The 20,601-nt window shown below is 43.3% G+C and overlaps 1 protein-coding gene across 12 annotated transcripts in view; it reads right to left on the reverse strand.

Annotated features, from left to right (window-relative positions):
* DAB2 (DAB adaptor protein 2) overlaps positions 1-20,601 on the reverse strand; it is a 408,449-nt gene that overhangs the window by 41,872 nt on the left and 345,976 nt on the right. For 8 of the 12 annotated variants that reach the window (XM_069627172.1, XM_069627179.1, XM_069627177.1 and 5 more), the window contains 3 exons: positions 18,696-18,867; positions 9,853-10,491; positions 6,177-6,289 (listed from right to left, as the gene is read on the reverse strand). In XM_069627172.1, coding sequence (XP_069483273.1) covers positions 6,177-6,289; positions 9,853-10,491; positions 18,696-18,867 — 924 coding nt within the window. The remainder of the gene's footprint in view (positions 1-6,176; positions 6,290-9,852; positions 10,492-18,695; positions 18,868-20,601) is intronic. The other 4 variants (XM_069627176.1, XM_069627174.1, XM_069627175.1 and 1 more) reach the window with 1 other exon arrangement.

Below are 20,601 nucleotides of genomic sequence, written 5' to 3' on the forward strand. Positions count from 1 at the left end.
TTTGGCAATGGGTCTTCGACCCCTTATCTTCATGTCTCGCACCTCTCTTTTTTCTCCTACTTGGGAGCCAGATCCTCCCCGACTTGCTCTGGGCACTTTGTGCTTCTTTGGATTTGTATGGCCCCTTGACCCCTGTGTGGTGCTTTTGTGGGGTTCACCCAACTTTATATGGTTCTCAAACCCTGGTGTGCTGCTCTTGTTGGGCTTACCCAACTTTGTATGGGTTCCAGATCTTGGTGTGCTGCTCTTGTGGTGCGTCCCTGACTTGTATGGGACCCAGACCCCACTCTCAGGTTTATTGCGTGTTATATGCAGGCCTGCTTTTCTAACCTGCCGGGTACTGGTTTTCATGTGACTGTCGCTTAGTTTTTCCCAAGTGCTGGTGCAAGGGAGATGGTGTTCTTCTGCCTTCCATAACCACCTCCTTCATTCTCTTCTATCTCCACCACCCACTACGGTAACACAAGTACCTTTTGTAGCATTACTGATTTGCTCGGAAGGCTTCTTGAAACTAATTCTTCCTGTCACAGGCTTCCGTACGTCTTCCAGCGGTCTCCTTGTGTATAATAATAATAATAATAATAATTTAGCATTTATATAGCGCTACGAACCCTCAGGTATCTGAGCGCTGCTTATTTTTACCCACACTGCGTGGTGCTCATTTATCGACCTCAGAAGGATGAAAGGCTGAGTTTGACCCTGCCGGGATTCGAACCTGCGTCAGCAGGCTCTGCACAGGTGTCAAAGCGAGCGCTCTACTCGCTGTGCCACTTGACCGGTGTAGCTGCAGTGTTCCCAGGTATGGTCCCTCTTGGCATGTGCTTCTCAGCCCAACTGCACAGTCTGACTCCCGCTTTCCCCTGGGCCCCCAATTCTCCAGCCTGGATATCGGGGAACACAGCTTGTGTTCGGCAATGTTCTGTCAGCCTTTCCTGTTCTCTGCGGTGAGTCTCCAGCGGCTCTCGGTTCATCCAGGGAGGATCTGACAAGGTACACAGTCCTTCTTTCCTTTTTATCACTTGAGCGAACTCTAGTTGACTGTTCTGTGTATGTTGGTTCCACTGTAAGCGTTTGCCTCATTGCATGTTCTTCTTCATGCCAGTGGTTGTTTGAACTCCATCCGGGTACGCCTCACTCTTCCTCGTCCTAGTACGACTTGTATGAATGGGGTCTTCTATCCTACAAAGGTACATAGATGGATGGGGAACCACAGAGATCTGATTGGGGTTCGAGGAAAGAGGGGACATAAAGGAAGGGGGTGCATACTGAGTTCTCCAAGCAAGACAATTGTCAGCAATTCCATGGAGGGCTTCCCTCCCCACGAGATCCACCCATTCAGCACCACCCCCAGGGGGATTATTGGGTAGCGGCCTTACGAGAAGGGGCTTCCCCCATGGTAGCAGTGACACTACCCTGGGATTCGTCACATATCCAGTACCTCTAGTCTATCCCTCAATTCCATGGTCATTTGGATTCAGTGAACAATCATCAGCAGACATATAAAAGTGTTCTCTCAGGAATATCAATAGCAAGTGTTTAACTTGTCAGAGGAAATGGAAGTGATCCCTCCAAGAAGCTAACGAGAAAAGGGAACCTAATAAGAGTCCAATGACAACTTTCTATGTTTATACCTGTTGAGTGTATTGTATTCTCAAAAGGAATTAGTGACAAATTTTAACAATGGAAAGGGTTTTTATATTGTTAAAGAAAGCTACATCAAAGACATTAATTTTTTCATAAGATAATTCTTCATTTCAAGTGAACTCAGTTTTTCATAAGCAGAAACATTGTATATTAATTTCTTATCTAATGTATAACCAAGTTCTAGTAATCAAGTGATTTGGCAGCCAGCCATCTCTTAGGAAGTTCTTCAAAATGAACTTTGACATAAAGGTACTCTGGAGGCTAGGGCAGCAGTGATTGCTGAGTCAGGGAGGTTTTGTATATGCAGGCTACTATGGCTTGTGTTCATGTCAGTGTAGAAAAGGTATTCATTTTCTTGTCAATTACATGTAAACATAGTTCCTATAACAATGACTGGATCCTACAAGTATAATGGAGGTAGACACATGTTTTGGCCTAGTGTCTTCTGAATAGATCAGCATCTAAATTAATTTCCAGAAGCATTCTTTGTTTGTTTGCTTGTTTATTTATATAGCGCTCCAGACCCAGGTGTAAAAGGTCGCTTAAAGGACAGGTTACAGAAATACAATATATATAAGTTTTGCAGTTATACAATTATAGAGGTAATATACAATATACAATATATACAAACAATGATAGTTAGAGCAAGCGGTTAAACATTTGTATGGTATGTACAATATATACAGTTAGTACTGTGCTTAGTCTCTCTTGGGATTGGTTTTATCCAGTAGCCAACTAATGACTAATTTCCTGAACAGTTGAAGGATTTGGTTGATTTGATGTTCAGCGGCAGGGTGTTCCAAAGTTGAGGGGCAAGGCCCGTGAAGCTTGAGCCACCGGCTATTTTAGTGGTGAATCTGGGCACAGTGAGGCAGAGAGTATTGGACGATCCAGTGATTCCAGTGCTCGGCTTCAAAGTGAGTTTGTTGGTGAGATAGGGGGGGGGGCTAGGTGGTTTAGTGCTTTGTAGGTGAGGCAGAGGGTTTTTAAGTCAATTTTTTGTTTAATGGATAGCCATTTGCAAGATATTATTATGTGGGAGATGTGCTCTCGCCTGGGAATGTTTAGTGCTGCTCGCAGAGCATTGTTTTGGAGAACCTGAAGTTTATTGATTATAGCTTGGTTGGCACATAGGTAGAGGCTATTGCAGTAGTCAAGCTTCGATTGTATGAGAGCCCTGGCCAGTGTTAGGCAGCTATTCATCAATAGAAAAGGTCTGCAGGCCCTAATTAGTTTGCCAGTGTAGGCGGTGGCTGAGGCGGTCATGTTGTCTTGTTTGGAGAGGTTGGTATTGGCGTCAAGGTAAAGGCCTAAAGTTTTCATGTTTTTAACAACTGGGATGATGTTACCATCGATGATGAAATTGGAGAAGTCAGGGCTGAGTTTCTGTAGGTTGTTGGGAGATCTGACTAGGAGGAGCTCGGTCTTCTCATCATTCAGGCAGAGGTCGCGTGTGGCCATCCATGCCGGAATGATAGAGAAGATTTCGTTAATCCTAGTGACGTCGGCATTGTAGTTGCCAGTGATGGTGAGGAGTATCTGTGTGTCATCTGTGTAGTTGGTGTAGGTGACACCCAGAAGGTCCAGTTTATCAAAGAGAGGCTTTGTAAAGATGTTATGTAGGGTGGGGGAGACACAAGAACCTTGTGGGACACCACAGGTAATGGGGATGTGGACTGCTGCAGCCGCAGATGAAGAGACCCTCATGGTTCTTTTGGCTAAGAAGGATTGTATCCACATGACAGCAGAGGGGGAAAAGTGGGCAGCAGAAGAGAGGTGGTTGCAGAGTATCTTGTGGTCAACCAGGTCGAAGGCTGCTGAGAGGTCTAGGAGGAGTAGGATAGCTGCTTTGATTTTGTCCTTAATGTCATCAATCTGACTTTTGAGGTCAACAAGGGCAGTTTCTGTTCCATGTTGAGGTCGAAAGCCAGATTCACGCAGGCCTAGCAATTGATTGGACTCTAAGTAATCTTGAATTTGCAAGTAGGCAACTCTGTCAAGGATTTTTAGCAGGAAGGGACCGTGGTGATAGGCCTGTCATTAGTGGGAATGGCAGGGTCAAGGGATTGTTTTTTAAGAAGAGGGAGAACCCATGACTGTTTCAAGTTGTTAGGTACAGAATTGGTCGAGAAGGATAGGTTTATTATCATTAATATCTTTATTATTTGTAGAAGTTCTGAAGTTGAAGCTTCTATGGAGACCATAAAAAGTCAAATCCAGTAAGGGTATTCATATTTCTCAATTAGTTTATGCTATTTAATGTATCAATGATAGCAATGCTTTCTGATTTATCATTGTGTCAAATGAGCGAAGTTCAATGTCAGCATTTCTTGTGAAAGGAAAAGTATAGTCTAATTTAGGGATTTCGAAACTGTCATGCTAAGCCCCCTTATTGGAAACACAATTTTGGTTGGGACTCCCAACATAATGGAACTATGAACAGGTTCTCACAATTGATATGTGAAACAAAACACATTGCAATCATAGCGAGAGAGCTAAAACTTTGTTGCGGGATATTTTCCATCAGTAATTGTCCAAAAACAGATGTATATATGTGTTCTACTATGTGAAAGAAGTATGCAAATGTACAACACTTTTCTAGTAATATGTATACCACAATAAAATTCCCCAGAATGTTGTTTATTTTCTCCTGCTGCAGTTTGAAGGCCGCTGGCCGCGATGCGCACAGCAATCTGTTTATGTGTGTGGGGATATGAATCTATAGGGGATGATAGTTTTGAACCTAATTACATCACCCTAAGTAAGTTACACACATAATAATATTAATAATAATAATAATAATAATAATAATAACAATAATAACAACAAATACATTTTCAGCTAAAAATAAGTGGTTCTCTTTCAATGTATATGTAGCCATTAAAGCAATCTCCTGCATTAAAAGCGATCTCTTCAGCACATGCATCACTGCAGTAAGATCTCAGGAGTAGCGGAAAGGGTTTGCTATATGACACCATGAAAAGTGACACCCAATACTTTGAAATCACAGGAATTGGATACACAATCCTACAATAAGTGCCAAATTGCGACATAACTAGGACACCTCCTTGAAAAGGAGACATAACAGGCAAAAGAGACACATGAGGATGCAGGTGAAATAAACTGTGACCACCTAAATGATGCCCCTATATTTAAAATGTATCTGTATCCTAATTCCAGGGGGAGTGCAGGACAATGAAGTAGCTTTGGAAACACATGGTGTCACAACTGCAACCCTTGGGGTACCCACCCGCCTGATAGGAGTAAAGACGAGAGCAGCTTGCGATTGACTTTCTACATAGGTCACTCAGATTCCTTTGACCAGAGACCAGCCATGGTCTAGTGTAGTGCTTGCTGAGAGGGTGAACCATCCGGCCACTATTGGATACCAGAGGCACAGGAGGAGGCTGCTAGAACAGCCGCTGATGCAACAGGAGCCTGAGAGCCCTTGTCCCCCCTTCATCCTCGAAGGACAGTGGTGCTGTTGACACCCACCCCAGAAGCTACTCAATTTTTCCCAAAGCATCTAGACGGGGGTATGACGTGGGAGGTGAAAGCCCCTCCACGTTCACACCCATGCATTCTGTCTGCTCCATTGATGCTCGGTGACTCCTTGGGCTTAAGGTGTCTGCACCAGTGCCATAGCAGGTGGATCATTAATAGGGTAATGCTCAAAAACATCTCGATTCACCTGCCCGAACAGAAGATATACAGTTGTTTAGGCACACCTGACAAGCATTTATCAGGCATAGACTGATAGACATGGCAAGCAATACTGGGAGAAATAGTTAGCATGCCTTGGGAGATATAGCCAGCATATACAGTGGCGTGCTGCAGACATAACAGCAACCATGTAAACGCATCTTAGTGTTTGCCCAGGACTCTGCCTGCCTCATTACTGATTCCTGCAACACTATTTAGTTTGGAGAGCCTATATGCGTGCTCTACATCTCTTCCTCGGACTACGTGATAGGGAGCAAGTTATGCCAGAAAAGCTTCCACTGGCTCCCAATTCAGTGCCAAGTGCCAGTGCATACACTCCTCCCATGCTGCGCACCAGGCTACCTCGCCAGGCTTTTCCAGTCATGCCACCCCTCCGGAAAACTAGGATCCGCAATGCGAATCCTGCATCCACACAGACGGAGGAAACTGAGCATGCCGGGAGCTTCAATGACTAGAAAGCTCTCCTGCCCCGAGAGGATTGGGCTACCAGTGTTGTAACTGAGGGTATTCATGGCAGTATTCGTCAGGATCCTGTTAAGAACATGATGGCTTACGCCCCCATTCACCTTAGAATCAATTGCCTGGGTGTTACCACTTACGGTTACTTACAATTACGTCTGCGTCACCATTTTACTTCCTATGCCTGCAAACTGTTTTCTAAACCCCGCGAACTTGGGCTACATAAAACCATTCCCAAACGCCCACCCCCCGACCCATCTTCCTTGTTAGACCACAAGTACTTTGAGCTCTACCTATAGAGCTACGCAAATCCCATTTAAATTAAATAAAACGAGCCAACCAGTACTCACCGGGTTTTTCGTAGAGTCGTTGAATAGATCTGCTCCGAAGGGGTTTTCAAAGCTGATCTCGGCAGCTTTGGGAACCGGAAGAATATTCTGTCTTGGTGCAGGCTTTGGTGGCTCTAAAAAGAAATGTCATATTTCACTGCATGAGCTACAGCATGATCTACAACCTATGTCCTCCCAGCATCCAAATGGGCGAGACCATAATAAGCCATGCATCAAAATACTTGAATCCTGTGTTCCTTGGACCGCTAACAATGCCAAGTGTAACTTAATCAAGTAGCAATGCGAGGATGGCAAGACTCGTGAGGTGCTGATTCACCTTGCATAATATCTGCTTAATTAGCTGACTGGCATTAAAAAAAGCTGTTTGGGCAACACAATAAATGCATCCCCATAGTTTATTTTGGCCAGATGCCAGTGGCTTAAAAGATTAGTTGAAGATGTGTTGAAGATCAAATGCTTTGTTATGCTATGGTTTGGGTACGGTGATAGCTTAAAACAAGAATACGTACTACATCTTAACAACAATAGCATGCTTTTCCTTAAAGGTATACTCTCTATATTTTCTGGGTTACATATGGCCCCACGTCTGAAAACTGTAAGAAAAAACAATTCTCCTTATGTACAAAGACATACACATGGCTGCCAACATCAGTGTTTTGAAATGTTCAGCTGTTTTTTCTAACAGGTACAACGTCCTTTCATCGACACCCGTTTTTACGGCGGGTGTTTTTCAGCAGAATTTTTGCAGAGAAAAACTTTTGAAAATGTTTTTGTGGGGTCGGAAAGGCCATATAAAGGGTTGGGAGTGGTCAGGGATTAAAAAACAGATAAATGACATGGGGTTTGGGCAGAACCCCGCACAACATATTTTCTTTTGAAACGTTTTTTCGGCAATAATTCCACAGAAAAAAACCTGTCGTAAAAACAGGTGTCGATGAAATGACATAGAAACCTCTAATAACAGATGGTTCTCGCTGCCTAGTCAATTTTAAAAAGTGTCTCTGAAAGTCTGAAGAGGCCCATTTAAAAATCCACATGCCATAAGGCGAATGGTGTCGAAGGAGAGAAACACACATCATATAGCATCCTTCCTTGTGCCTCTTTGGATTTCAATGTGCAATCAATATTACCTTGTATAACATAACATTGAAATGGCTCCACCATCTACAGCCTGGCAATGGCAATTAGTAAAGAAAATGAGTGTAGGAAAAAGAAAGAGACACATCGACCACTCTTGTGAAATTGATGTTGCACGTGACAGAATGCAGAATTTCCACCTGTACATCATTGACTTTGACACAATTAAGACCTTTCAGTGATGCAGTGACCTTTACTCTATGTACTGGCTACTCCCCTGATGCTCCATTGTATACCCTATACACTAACGCAACACCCCATAACGTTCCAAAGGTAAGTGTTCTTACTTTTTTCCAACATTTGATTATGTGGGTCCTCACTCATACCCTCATAATTTCTGAAGCGTTATAACTTTCACTGATTCTTTTCCAATCTCGATTTCTCGAGGTGAATGAACCTATATCTTGGGTGTATGTCACAGACACATTTAATCTTGGATGACATGCTATGAGCAGTATTAAAGACTCATTATGAGTTTGCTGGAATATCCTGCATAAATAAAACTAAACTGGGAAACTGTTACAGCATGCAGTAACGGGAAGGGGCCACACAATATAGAGTCATATGGCCCCTGTTACAAAATCATCGTTTTGGGTCCCCTTGGACTCCATTGTAGTCATGTTGTACTACCATGTGGACATATTGCATCCGTTACCACATTTGTGTGAAGATAATTATGAAACTGATAATTTAGCATAGCTGTAAAACAGGCAATATTTCCGAATACTGCCTGTTTCACCACTATGGCCAAACTAGCAATGAGGCTATATGTGCCAAAGCTGTAATACAGCACTCTGCATCTCTGTGAGCCATTGCTTACACATTGACTTTTCCCCCTAGCGCTGATAATCCTAACAGGACTAATAGCAGAACTCTACCTTTTCATGAAGTGGCATTAAACACACATTGAATAGTCCAGGCTCAGAGGTTAAACTATCCCCAATATGTCGCCCTATCTACTGTCCTGCAGCATAGGCACTGAATTCTATCCTCAGGATGGTATCCAACACGCACTGACATATTGTGCTTTGTGTTAATACAGGCGTGTATGTGCATTATTAGCAATGCATTGATAGTGTAGAGGTTTGAAGACTCAACTAGGAGAAAGGGAGGTACCTTAGGAGCTGGGTTTGAACTTCTCGTACAGTGCTCTACTCTTTTTGGTTTGCATTTTTTCATAGGAGAGCAATGTGTTGCTTAAAATAATGTATCGTACAAAAATACCTCACCTGCTCAAGATGAAGTAAAGGGGTTTTAAGAATGAAATAGTATATATCTGTATCCCCCATGTACCCATATCTCCCTGCCTCTAAATGTCTGTCTGTCGCTATGTTCCCACCATCCTTCTCTTGTGCCTGGTCTCAGGCGCTCCAAAAAACAACCACCACATCACATCACTACTTTTACTCTCTACTATACACCATCACTCAAAGAGAACACAGCTATACCCCTCATTAATTCGTCCTAGCTGTCCACATACGAAAACGACCTCATCAATACCTCATCACCCTAATAAAAAGCAGCTAGCTGAGCACGTTCCTGCACAGTTGCTCACATATGCGCCCTTCAGGCCTAACGCAGCCAAACCCAGTCTGGATGTCCACCCACCAGACTGCACACATCCAACTGACTTCTCCAGCACCACACCTAAACGCTAGCACGCTGCTACCACCTCGGCAACCACACCTACTGTACACTTATCTGGTACACCCACGCACCCTGCGACACTACTTCTCTCTACTGACCTGAACTACGGTTCCCAGGGGCGTTCAACCTGACAGCGCTTTGAGGTCCTACCACTGATATATAGAGCGCTATATAAATGCCAAATAACATAACATACAATACTATGTTATGACATTAATTACATATGTATATATGTGTGTGTGTGTCTAGATTCAATATCAGATTAAGTGTAGTTGAAATGGGGGTGGTTCAATTGTTGTTAATCCAGCTCTTGTGCTGTACAAGATACTGTATATCAGTCATCAGATATTTCAATTAATAGGTGGATTAGAGAATCTTAACATTAGTAGAACCATGTTTGAATAGTATTCAAGTTATAAGTGTCTACAGTACAGTGAGAGTGCATGCCCTGCAATATTTTATATATAGCTCTTCACTGAATTGGAACATTTATTTTCTATCTCGCAAAACCACTGATCTAGAAACAACTTCTAAAGAACATCAGTAATTGGGCTAAAACCCAGCATTCATGGTTACCTGCTCCCCGGGGCAAGTGATCTATTCTCTTCTTCTAACCTCTTGTCCACCAATGATTCGTCTGTGACTTGCATCTGAAGAATGGGACGGTCAACATTTTTGATTTTTTGCAAGCCAATCAAATGTGACCTGGCACTCTCATTGGAAGTGCTATGAGAAGACATTGTGCCTGAGTGTGTTAGTGCTATTCAAATAATCACAACTTTACCTCTGACCTTAAGGCGATAGACCACGCATTTTGACAATATCATATTACATTTAGATGCATTTAAATGCATCTATCCCACATAATATATCATATAACAAAATGATGTACCATTGATTTTAGCAGATAGTTGGCTTATATCAAATTCATCGTGATCGTTGGTTTCTTGCGGAATTCCCACTTTGCTGTTGAAGTAGGTGGAGAATGCCCCGGAAGCACTGCCAGCAGGACTCTGCTGTTCTCCCCGCCGAGCTGGCACAGCAGGAGGCTTAGTCATTTGGAAATCCTTGAACAACTCTTTTACGTTCTTATTTTCCTTTTCTCCGAGTGGGTCTAAGGCGGTGAAAGCATCACTTTCCTTCCTGGGTGCCTCTTTCTGAGGCACGGGTCTAGGCGGGGGCTGAGGTGGAGAAGATAACATGGCCGACGGCGACAGGGAGAGAGCCATAGAAGACGGAAACATGTTCATCTGGTTAAAAGGGTTGCCCATTGGCCCTGGCTGGGTCCACGCATTAGGCTGAATGGAGACTGGCTGGCTCCAGGGGGTAGGAGGCTGAATTACTGACGTGCCAAAAGGTGTTGGCTGATTCCATCCTGGTCCAGCTGGAGCAGTTGTGTACACACCTGGCTGGTTATACCCTCCCGGCTGGGCACCGATCCCTGATCCAGAAAGCATAGAGGCGGGCTGATTGAAGACCAAAGATTGTGGACTCCACGCTGTGGTGTGAGAAGAGATGACGGGCAATCCACCTAAAAGATATATATAGACAGAATAAGCCTTCCATCGATTGAAATATAATCATTATTCATTTCTTTTAAATAATACATTTCTATCTCTACTCGTTTTACACCGTTTCGTTTGTTTGGCAATCCACAAGATTATGAATACCAAAAAGAAACAAGTTCTGAGTATTGTCTTTGCTCAGAAAACTGTAAATACATTACTCCTTACAAAACACCATATTTATTATTCATTAGATGCCATTTTAGAGCAGTTGTGCAGTGGAATCCCGTTAAAACTGTTCCTATTCTCACAATATGAACGTTTTTGTCATTATTATAATACCTGTACATAATACCCCTAGAGCTATGGTGTGGGGAGCATATCTTACAGTGGATCCCCTCATTGCACTTGTGTATGATATGATATGATAGGTTAGTTATAACCCACTTTATACCCAGAGGATTCTAAGCGCGGACCTGGGGATCGAACCTGTGGTGCCCCGTGTCGTCTTGCTTCTAAGGTGAGCATGTTGCACCTGAGCTATCCAACCGAGACAGAGCTGTAGGGGTGGGTGTATATTTTACAGTGGATCCACTCATTTTACTAGTGCAGATCATATTGTGTGCAACTTATTTTACAGTGAATCCCTTGATTGCACTTGTGCAGAGCTGTAGTGTGGGGGGGGCAATTGTATAGTGCATCACCGTATTATACGTGTGCAGAGTTGTAGTGTGGGGAGCATATTTGACAAGGGATCCCCTCATTTTGCTCATGCAGAGTGCAATGTGGGGAACATAATTTACAGTGGATGGCCTCATTTTACTCATGCAGAGCTGTGGTGTGGGAGCATATTTTACAGTGGAGATCTTCATTTTACTTGTGCAGAGCCGTAGTGCAGGGAACATATGTTCCCATTTGGCAGAGTGGGAACACGCAGAGGACTTGCAAGGCTCCGTATTGTCGGGCTTCATTTGTATACCCCTGTAAGTCTAATGAGAGCATGCGACCAACATGGTGGTCATGCTGCTCTCTTGGTCTCCTGATTGGGACCCATCCTTCTATATCAATGGAAGCAGATACAAAAGGTTTTCCAAATCTTCAGGCACAAACTGCACACTGCAGAGATGGGCTGGCAAAGGCAGTCTGGAAGGCATTGGTAATTGTTATGGAGTGTAACTACAGTCCACAGAGCTCCAACCTTTAGTTTAGACCTTATCCACACAAATATGCTGGTAGCATGTTAGGCTTATGTTAGGAGGGAGAAGGGCTGCAGTTGTGTACAAAGACCTTTGAGTACACTTTTAGTGAAGGAAACAGTTACACACTGTAGTTATAAACAAATATACTTATTTATTATATATACTAGGCACTGTTAAAGCCAAAACAATTCAGGTAAATAAAAACAGTTCACACAGATAGAAATCTACAGTATATATCTGCTGTAGAAATGCTCATTTCAAACAGTAGACCTTTAGATGGTAATCAGGTAAGTACAAGAGTAGTTTTAGGTTAGCAAATCATACATTAACCAACAAATACTGGACTAGCAAAACTGGTAAGTTAACAACTCTAGGCAAGCCTCATCCTTAGAAGTCCAACCCTATGTGGGAAATGAGAGTCTACAAAAGTCTGATGGGGTGGACTGGGGGGACTAGTAACCTGTGGGCGGCAGAACAAAGGAAGACAGATGCTGTCAATGTTGTCAAATGCACAGATGAAGCTTTGCATAGAAAGCAAGTAACACATTTTGATTCAAAGGGTTCAGGGGGACACAGTAGATTACCTGAAGGATTTCAGGCCCTATGACCGGGACTTTGGGCATGGGCGAACACGGTTGGGTCATCCACCCCAACGTGACACTAGAAGCGTAAAAAATGATGACAAGGAGCGCACTCTGGTTCCCAGTCAAGTTTTCCTGCTGTAGCAACACATTTTCTTCTCCTCCAAATGTTTTCTTGACTCCATCAATCATCAGGGAGGCTGTGTTTCTTTTCCTTTTCAGGCGTGTCTAGTTGCATTTCCTTTTCAGGTGTTTCAGATTAATTCACATTGATGTCTCCAAGGATTCTGGTACTTGTATTCTCACACTTTTTTAAATTGCAGGTGACTGGCAACAACTCCCTCCAAAGCACAGATCTTACCCTTGATAGGGGGAGGGAGAGAACCATGTTTATGGCTCTCCATAGTAAGGCATGATGGCCCTGGTGCTGCAGCCTCTTGAGCCTAGAGGAGCAATCAGCAGCACACAAACTGCCTAGGTAAGTAACCAGGAGTTAGACAGTAGTTTCTATGATGAAGAAGAGCTAGGTCACCAGCGGGTCCCAAAGGTAGGACGATAGCAGAGCCGGTTCGGGGATCCGACCTTGGTGGATACATGAAGAACGTTTGACAGCAGATAGTTAGCCTCGGTCACAGGGATGGCCAGAAGATCTTCATAGCACTTGGTTGTAGAGGCTCGACACAGGCTTTGGAGCCGCAACGGTTGTCACTCGGCAGACTTCCTTCCTTCTGTCAGTTCTTGACTCTTCTGAGGGGACTTCTATGATCAGGATGCTGTCTCTGTAGGCTCAGGAAGATGCCCATATGTTTGCAGCCGAAAGTACACTCAACGAAACAATGCACTGCAGCAGTGCCAGAGGTGCCAGGATATTCGGGTTGTGCAGGACTGGAAGGTCACAGCACTTTGTGGATACTTCAAACTGCAGATGGTCTTGAGATTGGTAAGGCCCACCAGTCGAAGGGAGGAAGTTGTCCCGTCTGGATCGTCCCTGTTGCTTAGAAGAAAGAGCTGGGGCTTCTGCTGTTAGTCGGCTTGGTGGTCACCAGAGGCGGTTGCAGACATCCTTTTTCTTCCTTCTTCTGAATGTTTCTTCCAGTGGTCGACTCTGGCTTCAGCATCAAGAACCTCACCTTTTATGCAGGAACCCAGTCAATCAGCATGCATGCAACATTCCCCTGCACTTGTGCGATCTTTATGACACTTGGACTATTAGGATTGCTTTCTCTGTCTTCCCTCTGTTACCCCTCCCTTGCCGCATTGTGCCTTGAAACACTTGTGTATAGGCGTGTTATAAATGCCATATCATATAATTCAAACTTTGGGTGGTGGCTGTCCCAAGGGGTAGAGCAAGGCACTGAGTTAGAAATGGAGCAAAGCAGGCACACTGGAGGACAAAGACCTAAGGAGTTTTGGTGTGCTTCCAGCTCCCTGTCCTCCCAGACCCATGGGAGCCGGTGAAGACACAGGAGTGAGCAGGACTTCCCCCAACCAGGTTAGCAGGCTCAAGAAAGGGCAAGCCATCGTGAGCTGGTGAAAAAAGACAGGCACCATTTTAGGTCAATGGTGACCATGTGTCCTTTACCACAGCTGCAACAGCAGCCTGTGAGTAAAAATCACGAAAGATTGGTAGAAGATATCCACTGCCAACAGCCACTCAGATAGACTTTCCACTGTAACTAGAAAGTTACAGGAGAAGTGAGAAAAGGAATATTTCGAATCCCCTTAGCCCTCTGCGTAAGGTGGAGTGGGCTGATCTCACAAATGAAAATCATAGGTAGGAGAAAGGTATTTCCCTATCTTTGTAACAGCAAGTTAGCACAGGAAAATAAAATAAAACTAAAGAGAGAAGCTCAAGGAGCTCCCAGCAGAACTGCACAGAAAATGCTGCGTGCTGCAATAGTAAAATACAGATGCCATTGAAAAGGATGGCGGAAAGCAGACGCCATCAAAGTTAACCGAAAGCGTTCCCAGAAAAAGAGTGAGTGAGGAAAAAGGTTCACACTCACCCAGCAGAGTCAGAAAAAACCCAATAGTCCAGCAAAAAGTGCTAGGGGAATCATTAAGTGGGGAGAATTACACACAAGATGGGATGGAAATTCGGTAATGATACATGTGTGGATCTTGCATGCCATCTTGATAACCTCTGAACGTACCTGAAATGCATGATGTAGCAATAGCTGTTAAAAGGACTCAAAATGAAATGGGCTACCCATTTTGGGGTAAGTCTGGGACATTTTAAGTAGCTGCAAATAGAAGGCAATTGCAGTTTCCAATCTAAATTGAACACGCTGCCTGTAATACAAATAGCCATGGACAAGCTGATTCAGAGGAAGAATATTTTTGATAGTTTGTAACGTAAATAACATATTTTTTTATATATTTACCAAAATGATGCCTAGGACTATCATGGCCAATGTGGCAGGGATATTGTCATATGTTAGTGGTCCATATATTATGCTGAGCCCCAAACCAAATCCCTTTTATATGTTCCTACGCTGCAGCAAACACAACAAAGATACCTCAAGAGCTGCTTTTAAAACTATTGTGTTTGACCACTTCTGCCCCACTGCAGTCTGGATGGTGGGGCACGACTGAAACTGTGATCAAAGTAACACGATTGAATACTTTTTATCAAGCTTGTATTGCAAATGTACCGTCTGCCAAAATGTAAGCGTGGCAAGACTTTGGTTTATAAGATTAAGTAACTTTATTTGTGGACCATTAGACCATTACAACATATTGAGGCGTCAGAACAGCGAGGTGTAAGTTAACAATCCCACCTGCCTTGTGTGGCATTCTAATATCAATTTGCATGTCGTGCCTTGAGAGGCAAAGGTGACTTCACTTTTGTGTGGGCAAGAAGTAGAGTATTTAATTTGTGAAGCTGTTTTAGGAACCCCGTCATTATTTGAAACCTGCTCGTTGGGGGACCAGCATGGGATTTGGTCCATTTGAAACAAAAATAAGTGCCAAGTCTTTTCAGCTGGTGGTGCCCTTTATATATCTGTGGACGTGTGCACCAACCCAAGGAGCACTTTCTTGTGTTCCTAGGACTAGGCCTCTTGCAGAGTAAATCTCATAACCTGACATTAAGCCTCCCCTATGTTGAGAGAGAAGACCTGGGATCCCAGTGTGCATGTACCATGCTAATGATGGTGGCTGCAGCACAACGGCCTGTGAGCTGAAGGGAATTGAATAGAACTCTGTGTGTACGTGTTGTTGGAAGAACCAAAGCCTGAGAGTAGGAGAAAACTAGAAAGCCTAATAAGTGTTGTTTCTTGGCCCCTATCCAGGTAGGTCCAAGAGTACTCTTTGCTAGAGCCACATTGGAGTCGATGGAGAAAGGTGCTATGCCGAAACCTAAAGTAAGATTCTTTGTGATCACTGGATAACACGAGGTTCTCTTTCCCTTCATCACCATAAGACCTAATGTAGTGGAAAGGAAGCTGAGGGCAACGGCCAAAGCCACGCTCTAGATGTCCTAGTCTGCTGCTCTATAGCTACTTGCCAGGCGTCACACCTTGTGATGACTCTTCACTGAGAATTGTGAGTATGCGTGTAACAGTGAGGACATGTTTTATTTTAAATTGCTACTATACATAAAATAATAGCACCTAGTTTTGAGTAGGGATCACATTGGATGTTTGCTGCATGCAGCACATCGTACATAATGGGGTAAATTGTAAATTGAATGTTTAATGTTACAAAATAAGCCTTAGATTTACTATGGTTTTTTCCCTTTTAAAATGTTGACTGTTAGTAACACAATTGTGCGATTATAATTTAAAAGGGACTCATTTTGATATGTTTCGTTGTTTACCAATTCCTTATACAAATGCTCAATTTATTTCTATGTCGATGGTGTTTGTTTTCAGTCCTCGTCGTGGCTTTTGCCTGTAACTTGTTGAACACATTTCTACTCTTTCTGTATTCCCTTTATTCTGGAGTATGAATTCTTTATCTATTGACTTATTTGCATCAGGCTTGCCTTTTTTCTGGATAACGTAGCCACCAGAAAGTGAATTAGGGGAAACGCGAAACCTCTAGCATTTTCCAGTGTGTGAACAAGTTGCCTGGGCCCAGGATATTGTTGGAGCTTGTGTTCACAATGTGACCTTGGATATTGTTGGAGCTTGTGTTTGCGATGTGGCCATAGTGCCCGATACAGGAATACTCTATAATTAATGAATGAATTATCAATGAGAGCAAAACGTGTGTTATCATATTTACCTCTGCACCTAAAAGAAAAAATGGGCTTCACTTGGTTAGTTGGAAACCAAATAATAAATCCCATAGAAAGGCTTTTTCCCTGTTTTTTACAATGGATTCGGCTGACAGTATTGGTATTCTGATGGCACACATTTTGCTCAAGGCGACTCAAGCCGCTACCCAGATGAATACAATTAGCTCTAGGTTCTGTTGTTTCTCGTTGTGTCTGTTGATAATCTATTACGGGATGAAAGTGGTAGCAAAGTTACTTTACGGAATGGAAACTGCTTACAAAACCAGAGCCCTGAATGACAAGTTTGAACATAAGGCTTTGAAGCGAGATTTGAACCTGCCAGACGGCTTACCAATTGTTGCCCTCAGATTCGAACTGGCACTAAGATCGCTGGGATGTCTGTTGGACTGTAGAGTCTTGACCTTGTACAGGAAGTTGCTTGCACCCCTTGTGGGATCTCTGTATGACGTTCTTGCGGATGCTATGAAGATGACAAGCCCTTTGGGGTTATTCCTAGGTATCTGAAAAAATTCACCAAGGACTAGTGGAGTCTCCAATTTCTAAGATACAGATTAAATGTATTGCCCACGGGAGAAATCAGCCTTGTTAGATCTCCTTGTTAGATCAGCCTTGTTGAGGATCATCCAAAAGGTTGTCCGGCAGGACTGTCCCTCTTTACAAACGCAAAGAACGATGTGGTAGGGTCAGTTTGTATATAATCCTGCTTTCCTAGATTCAGGGGAATTATTTAGGTGTGTTTCGAGAGGTGATGAAAATGCTGTGACCATTTCTGTGATAAAGAACCTTAACCAAGTGGGCGTGGTGCGCATCAGATGGTGGAGGAATCGATCTAGGGTCAGTGTTTTCATTTAGCTTTTCTTTTCTTTTATTTTATGCAATATTCTCTGAATGTGTTTATGCAACCCAGTTCTATGGGGTTTCTCTTAAATGTGATGCTTTTTTTCCTTTTTCTATTGCTTTAATTTTTATTTTCCTGTTATTGGCTATGTATGATAAACATGTTGTGACGTTTTCTGTACTTTGTGTAAGGTTGAGAATGAACAACCAATACCACAATATAAAAATTAAAAAATATATATTGTTGGCGCTTGTGTTCATGACGTGGCCCAGGATATTGTTGGAGCTTGCATACACTATGTTAAGCCTCTATCCTATTTTCTCTTTATAATCCCTAAGTGCCAAATTAGGATAGTATAGGTTTGGTGACAATGAAAACTGGGCACTGTTGTTTTTAGCATAAATCACTAGTCGGGTTTATGAAATATAATATTAAATGGTGACATGCAGGAGTCCAAGGCCTGAAATTGACAATCCCACAAAGGCTCTTTGTCCATATGAGAATTCTGTACCAGTTTTTCTGTGGAATGCCATATTACAGAAGGAAGAGAGATAAAGAGTCACTTGTACCTTTTGTTTTCTTTCTTTGAGAAATTACACAAAATGCCTTATAACCCATTATTATACTACCATGCGCTTTACATTTTGATGCCCTACAGAATGGCAACAGCTAATTGGCCCCAGTCAATCATTTCCAGTACATCACCCCACAAGGTTGGTGGGCTTCCAGAAATGTGTGAAAAAGAGCAACATGTTAAATACTTTTGCTTGTCTTCAACCGATCTGCAGTTAAAAGTAATTTTTAGTTTGAAATGAGTGTGTGAGCTTACATTAAGAAAAATAAAATCCCTCTCGGAGCGGAGTAGAGTGAATGACTATACAGATTTTTCTTATTCACTTTCTATAGGGGATGTAAGATAATTTCTACTAGCAATAACTCATTGACAAGTGGGAAGATGATATCGGGGAACGCCATAGTACATTTGGCCACCTACCATTGTAGTGCATCACTGTCATCTGCAGTTGTTAAAAGTAGGGTACATTGCATATTAAAGAGAAATCCTAGTACTGGTAGAGAAAAAAAGAAATACCAAACTAAGGGGCTGCATGCCCTTACAGTTGCTGTTCCTGGGACAGAAAGTGAAAAAAAAATACCTTGACATTTTGATTGAATCAGATGCTCATTTAACCAACAGATAAATGATGAGGTCAAGAACACTAGCCCTCTCTGGAAGGCAGCGAAATGCATGCAACAGGAATAGAACTTTCTGGACTGCACAGGCAAGGCCACCCAAGGCTTATCTAGAAAACCCTCTATTAAATGGAAGTTTCCCGCCATGCATGGACATAAAAGAATGTGCTCAACTAACCTAGGCCTCCAATAGGCGACACCGCAGAAGGTGCACTGTGGTTAAAGAGGTCCAGCGGATTCGTTTCCAGAGTTGCGAGCTGGGATGCCTGTCCTGCAGGCAAAGGGGCTTCTGTGTTAGACGATCCGGCCGAAGAAAATAGATCAGATCCAAACACATCATTGCTTGGCTGCTGGGAGGCAAAGGCAAACAGTTTAATTTCCGGTGAATCTATACTAAACTCAACATTTATCTATAATGGTAGAAAACATGCATTTGCCTACAACCTATTGTTAGACAATGCTGTGTTAATAAAAAGCTTCTAAAACAGAAATTACACACAATTACACACAAATACAAACCCAAACCCACTCCATAGAAGGTGGTTAGTGGTGAAAATGAAAAAAAAACATACTCACACGGTGGTATTAACCGTCCTTTATGCCAGATCAAGGAATCTGAACCAGCGGTAACTCTTCTGATTGCAAGTGCAATATGGTCCCAAGGCACTACCCTATTTTCAAGTTGTGAAACAAGCGTCTCTTGTTGGCAAGCACTGAACCCCGTTATGAAAGAGGCCTGGAAATAGCCACACTGAGAATCCAAAGACTCTCCACCCGCATGAAGATTCCATGGGGGTGGCGATGCGGTCAGATTTATCTCACAGTGGGGATCTCAATATTTCTGACCGCTGCCTCCGCTCTGTGAAACAAATCAATGAACATCGCATGGTGTGTTGAAAGCATGCTACACTTTACACATGGATTTAACACACCCTATGCACACCCTGCTGCCTACAGATTAACCACGCATTGCTTACAGAGATCTGTCAACCAAGATCAAACTCGGTCACATCTTGGACCATACAGTGGTCTCAGGCAAACACTGCTCTTTATTGCGTATCACTCAGTAACCCTTTCCTTTCCTGCCACCTCTTTATATATTTGCTTTTACAGTTGCTGTATTTTTATTCTGGTTAACCAAACATAAGTCAGCTTTGTTCAGCCACATCAGACACCAGTTGTTAATGATTGTTGCTGGTCTATTAGCAAACCTCCTGCTGACACTGAGCCAGAGAGCAAGGTTGGCCACTTGCAATACAAGAGGTGATTTTCTCTGTACCTGTGCTGGCATAAGATAGCAGTCCGATTTATATGGCACCACCTCAGGCGGGATGCAGTACTTTCTAGTGGTGCTCGTGTCCGAGAGTCTGGTTAAGCCCAGCATAGTCTAGCAAAGATGTCTATGGGTGTTCAGCTTGACCTATTGAGGAACCTCCTAGAAACCTGTGATTGATACAAAGAGAATGTTTTCCCCTTTTACCTCTCTTCCAAATCTCATGATGATGTTTCCAGACAAGTCCGATCTGTGAAAGTCTTGTCAAAGCAGGTTCTCCCCTGCTCATCCAGAACCATCAAGGACCACATCGAGACACTTGTTCCAGCCTTGGTCAACTTCTGCATCACTCCTTTGCCACTGGAACCTTCCCCTCCCCCTTAAGAACTCCCTTGTGCACCACCTTCTAAAGAAGCCCTCTGCAAATCCTTGCTCTCCAGCTAACTATTGCCCGATATCCATCACTCCATTCCTGGTCAAACTCCTGGAAAAGCTGGCCATCTCCCAGCTTAATCTGCATACTGAATCTGTGAGTGTCTCTACGATCACCGGTCTGGCTTCAGAGCTGCCAGAATCACGCAACCTCCTCTCCTGAACAACCATAAAGACCTGCTTGACTTTAATCTTCCTTCTCGCCTCACTCTGCCTTTGACACGGTCAACATGACATTCTGCTGAATCCCCTCCATGACAACCTGGGTATCACTGATCAGGCCCCGGCCTGGTTGACCTCCTTTCTCACCGACCGACCCCCCCTAGGTCCAACTGGGGTCTTTGCTCTCTTCTATCTCTATTTACTTGTGGCATTCCCC

Source organism: Ambystoma mexicanum, chromosome 6p (genome assembly GCF_040938575.1).
Source record: "Ambystoma mexicanum isolate Mex_15411 chromosome 6p, UKY_AmexF1_1, whole genome shotgun sequence".
Lineage (NCBI taxonomy): Eukaryota > Metazoa > Chordata > Amphibia > Caudata > Ambystomatidae > Ambystoma > Ambystoma mexicanum.